The following is a 4366-nucleotide window of genomic DNA, read 5'->3' as shown; positions in this document are numbered from 1 at the left end:
TATGTCTGGGGAGCAGCACTGAGTAACACTGGCCTAAAACATCGACAAGCACGGTCAGAAGATTTGTGATAGTGCAGAATCAAAATATATTTGGGTTGCATTGTATGATATGATGTCAAATCCAGAAAGATCTCCCATTTGCACAAGCTCTTTCTCATTTCCTTTTGCAGCCAACTAAAGTTTATACTTTACAATGTGATCTTCCTTTTTCACAATGTTTGCCTGCTCACAGGCAAACATTTCCCTAATATTAAACAGGAAGACTGTAACAATCAGAATCAAAGGTTTACTTCAACCTGTCAGCCCATTTTTATTGTTAGATGCTACCCCGTTCAACATGTGTTGAGAGCTGCCAATTTGGACATAGCAAGACAGTTCAAGAGGGGAAACCTGTTTGTTGCTACGACTGTACTCCGTGCCCAGAAGGCACAATTTCTAATCAAATTGGTGAGTAAGGCTGCACAGATGTGCCTGGAGATATTTTTCAATATTTATTTACTCTTCACTTGATATTACTTTTTTCTAGACACAGAACACTTGAATCAAATGGGAAATAATCCTTAAGAGAGTCAGTACTTCAGAAGGCAGTTTTTGACATCAACATGCCATATTTCTATTTAGCTGACATATGGAATTATATATTTCATTGGGCCAATGGCCAAATGTTATCCTTGGCTGGCCTACGGGGTGCAGCCACTGCGCCATTGTCCTTAGCAGGCCTACTTTGATTTATGCCAGGCTATTTGGTTTCAAGTGGGCCCTAGGGAGCATGTCATGGTCAAAAGAGGGCATAAGATATATGTGGCACTGCTGCTGTAGGTATCTGCCCTTAGCCCAGCCTCAGAATGTCCTGGCTCAGCTCTGATCCCCATCAATATCCTCCCCAGCATGCCCCAGAACCAACCCCGAGCAATGTACTGGCTTTGATGTGGGCAATCCATTGGTGCATGCCCAGGGCTGCCAGCCATTCACGCTGGTGGCCCTGGCCCATGTGCTTGTGAAGACTGAGCCATAAGTCACATTTTCAAATGTCAGTTTCCTTTCGGGGATGCTAACAACCCAATCCCATTGGGCCATTTCACTGCCGGGATACGTGTGACGGTGGAGTGATGCACTTTCTGGTTATTGCAAACACTACACTGGAGGGCAAGGCCTGCCTAGGTCCATGCAGCAACATCCTAGGTATGCCCTGCTGCCTGAGATCAGGCTGCACAGGAGGTGAGAGGGAGGCAGGGAGGGGTTGGAATAGGGCAGGGGGAGGGGAGAATGGGAAGGTGACGCGGAGGGGAGGAGGGCGGATTGCACCTGGGAAAGGGGTCGATTCAGTGGCAGTCAAATTCTAAATCTCTTCCCAGGGGCAATCTGCCTGCACTGGTCCATGTGGACTTGCACCAGCACTTGGTAGAGCCAAATAGACCAGGCAACTAGGCACAGGCGTACCCCAGGGCAAGGAAACAAATGTCCCCTTATCCCACCCCAAGTGTCCCCTCCCCACAGGAGGCTGAAACTCCCTCACGGGACGCAGCGGACGCAGCATTGACACTGCTGCTTCACCATGCAGGGAGTTAAGATAGAATTGGGCTGTAAACTCACATGTGGGGTCCTGGCTTGAGGGGGACCCTCATATTAGCAAGAGGCAGTGGCAGGGCACTGGAGGTTCTGTCTCCCAGAGCAATGGCACAGCCACCGGGGCCTCAGCAGAGAGTGGGAGGGGAAGGGGGTTGCATCAGCCGGGCCCTTCTCCCCCAGCTGCTAGGGCTTTTTAGCTCCTTGCCAGTCTTAGGTTCATGGGCAGGCTGGGTTCTGCTCCCTCCAGCTGCCTGCCCCAGACTGACTTAATCCTTGTCCCAGCTGAGCTTTAGCTCATGACCAGCCCCTCCAGGCCCCGCCCCTTCCTCCATGGGAGGGTTAAAAGGTTGGCTGGCCTCTCCTAGCCCCTCTCCTCACTGCTTGTGAGAGCCAAAAGACTGGAGCCTAGTGTTTCTCCCTCTCCTGGCTCTCCAGACCGGCACTCCACCTGCTGCTGGCTTTGGAGACCTTCTCCTCCGTGCCTTGCAAGCCTGTTCCCTCCAGGTAAGTTAGGGGGACCCTGACATCATATATTCCTTAATGATGGAATATGTTCTTAAATAAATAAAATAAGCATGTATAAATCAGTCGATTCACCAGTGATGAATTCTGTGTAGGTTTGTGACCATTGCCAGTACTATACACATTTGAACTCCTCTTCCCCAGAATTAGATACTATGCTATTTAATAAATTTTATTATCAGTCACCAAGCACCACATGAATGAATAGAGCTCTAGTGTAGTATATTGCAGGTGTTCATGTCCTGCCCTTCCTCTCTCTATCAGAAGGTAGTCAAGGTGGCTAACAATGTTTCCTCCCCCCTATTTAGTGGTAGATTCCAAACATTAAGGTGGGGATTATGCCTCTCCGGCAGCTTCACCTCTTCACAGGAGAGTTAGTGTTTCACTGCGAGAGGAAGTTTCAAATGATGTTCTGCTTGTCCCTTACAGATGCAATTCATTGCATCAGATGCCCGGAAGAGGACTATCCAAACAAGAACCAAGACCAGTGCATTCCCAAAGTCATCACCTTCCTTTCCTACCAAGAGCCATTAGGGATTATTTTGGTTTCCCTGGTTATTTTCTTTGCTGTGGTCACAAGCCTGGTGATACTAACCTTTAGGAGGAACTGGAACACTCCCATTGTCAAAGCCAACAACAGGCAGCTCACCTGTGTTCTTCTTAGCTCCATCCTGTTTTGCTACCTTTCTTCCCTGCTCTTCATTGGCAAGCCTGGGAAGGTTTCCTGCCTTCTCCGGCAATCAGCTTTTGGCATCATTTTCTCTGTGGCTGTTTCTTGTGTGTTGGCAAAAACCATCACAGTGGTCCTAGCCTTCATGGCCACTCAGCCAGGGAACAACATGAGGAAATGGCTGGGGAAAAAGGTGGCTCACTCCATTGTTCTTTCCTGCTTCCTTATTCAAATAGGTATTTGCATTGCATGGCTGTCAACCTCACCTCCATTTCCAGATGCTGACATGCACTCCCAAACTGGGCAGATCATTGTGGAATGTAATGAAGGCTCTATCACCATGTTTTACTCCGTACTGGGCTACATTGGCATCCTGGCTACTGTCAGTTTTATTGTTGCTTTCTTAGCCAGAAAACTGCCTGACACTTTCAATGAAGCTAAACTGATCACCTTCAGCATGTTGGTCTTTTGCAGTGTCTGGATCTCCTTTATTCCTGCCTACCTGAGCATCAAGGGGAAATATGTAGTGGCCGTGGAGGTCTTTGCCATCTTGGCCTCCAACACTGCATTGCTTGCCTGTATCTTTCTCCCCAAATGTTACATTATTGCCCTTGGAATCGAATACAATTCCAAGAAGATGTTAACAGAAGGAAGAAAGCATTAAATTGAACTGGGAGTTTGTAGGTGTTGTATGATTTTTCTATATGTAAGTTGAGCACAAAACAGTGTATTTTTTAAAAATATAAACTTAAAGGTATGCTTTGAGAGTTGCTATTTCAGAAGCAACAGTTGTATCTCATGTGCTCCTATCCAGAGATAGTTTTGATAATAGATTATAGCAGTGGGTCAGTGGTCCCAAACTGGTGCTCTGCGACCTGATTTTTGACCTGTGATGATCAGATAACTAATTGCCTCAAACCCTGGGGCTGTTCAAAAATCAGACTCTAACTGTAACCTCTAACTGTAGCTGCTAATTACCCTGTAAAGCGCTCAGCTCCTGCAGTTTGTAAACATGTTTAAATATAAGGAGATAAGTGTTTGAGGATCTTTTTTTTCCAAATTATTATTAATAATTAAAATATTATTTCTTACTAAATCTCCTTTTTCAAAGTCTGGTAAACCTAAGTGGGTCCCGAGAGAGGGTTACATTAAAAAGTGAGTCCCAGTGCTCAAAAGTTTGGGAACCACCAGACTATAGTATTGGAACACAGAAGTCAGAATGTTGTAACAACAGGAATCACATTTGAAATGCCGTCACATAATACGAACCAGCAAAATGTTTCCAGAGCTACATCAACTAACTTCATGGATGGCCCACTCCAGGTCACTGTATTGAATATCATTGTCTCAATTCTCATCATGGGAGTTTGGGTGGCTCCTTTTCTTTGTTTCTGTTTTTCTCTGAGAATGCCCTAACCTTGTCTTTAAACATTTGGATCCATGGTGATGAGAAGGGTTGGGAAAACCCAGTGGGACTTGACTCAAGTTGAGTTGCCGAGTGCTCGCCCCACAATTCGACTCGAAATTGAGTCATAATGGGGGCACTGTCCGAGTCTCTGAATAACCCTTTAGTGACCCTGAAGGACAAGAGTCAAGTCACCCCCC

At 46.3% G+C, this 4366-nt stretch overlaps 1 protein-coding gene across 1 annotated transcript; it reads left to right on the top strand.

The window, feature by feature from the left end:
- The first annotated feature begins 320 nt into the window (after nt 1-320).
- Nucleotides 321-3425, top strand: LOC136652418 (vomeronasal type-2 receptor 26-like). Its single transcript, XM_066629357.1, has 2 exons — nt 321-447; nt 2521-3425. The coding sequence occupies exons 1-2, from the start codon at nt 321-323 to the stop codon at nt 3423-3425; spliced, it is 1032 nt and encodes a 343-aa protein (XP_066485454.1).
- Nucleotides 3426-4366: the final 941 nt, after the last annotated feature.

The sequence above is a fragment of the Tiliqua scincoides genome, chromosome 5, assembly GCF_035046505.1.
Source record: "Tiliqua scincoides isolate rTilSci1 chromosome 5, rTilSci1.hap2, whole genome shotgun sequence".
NCBI classification, from domain to species: Eukaryota; Metazoa; Chordata; class Lepidosauria; order Squamata; family Scincidae; genus Tiliqua; species Tiliqua scincoides.
This window is presented reverse-complemented; position numbering and strand designations above follow the sequence as displayed.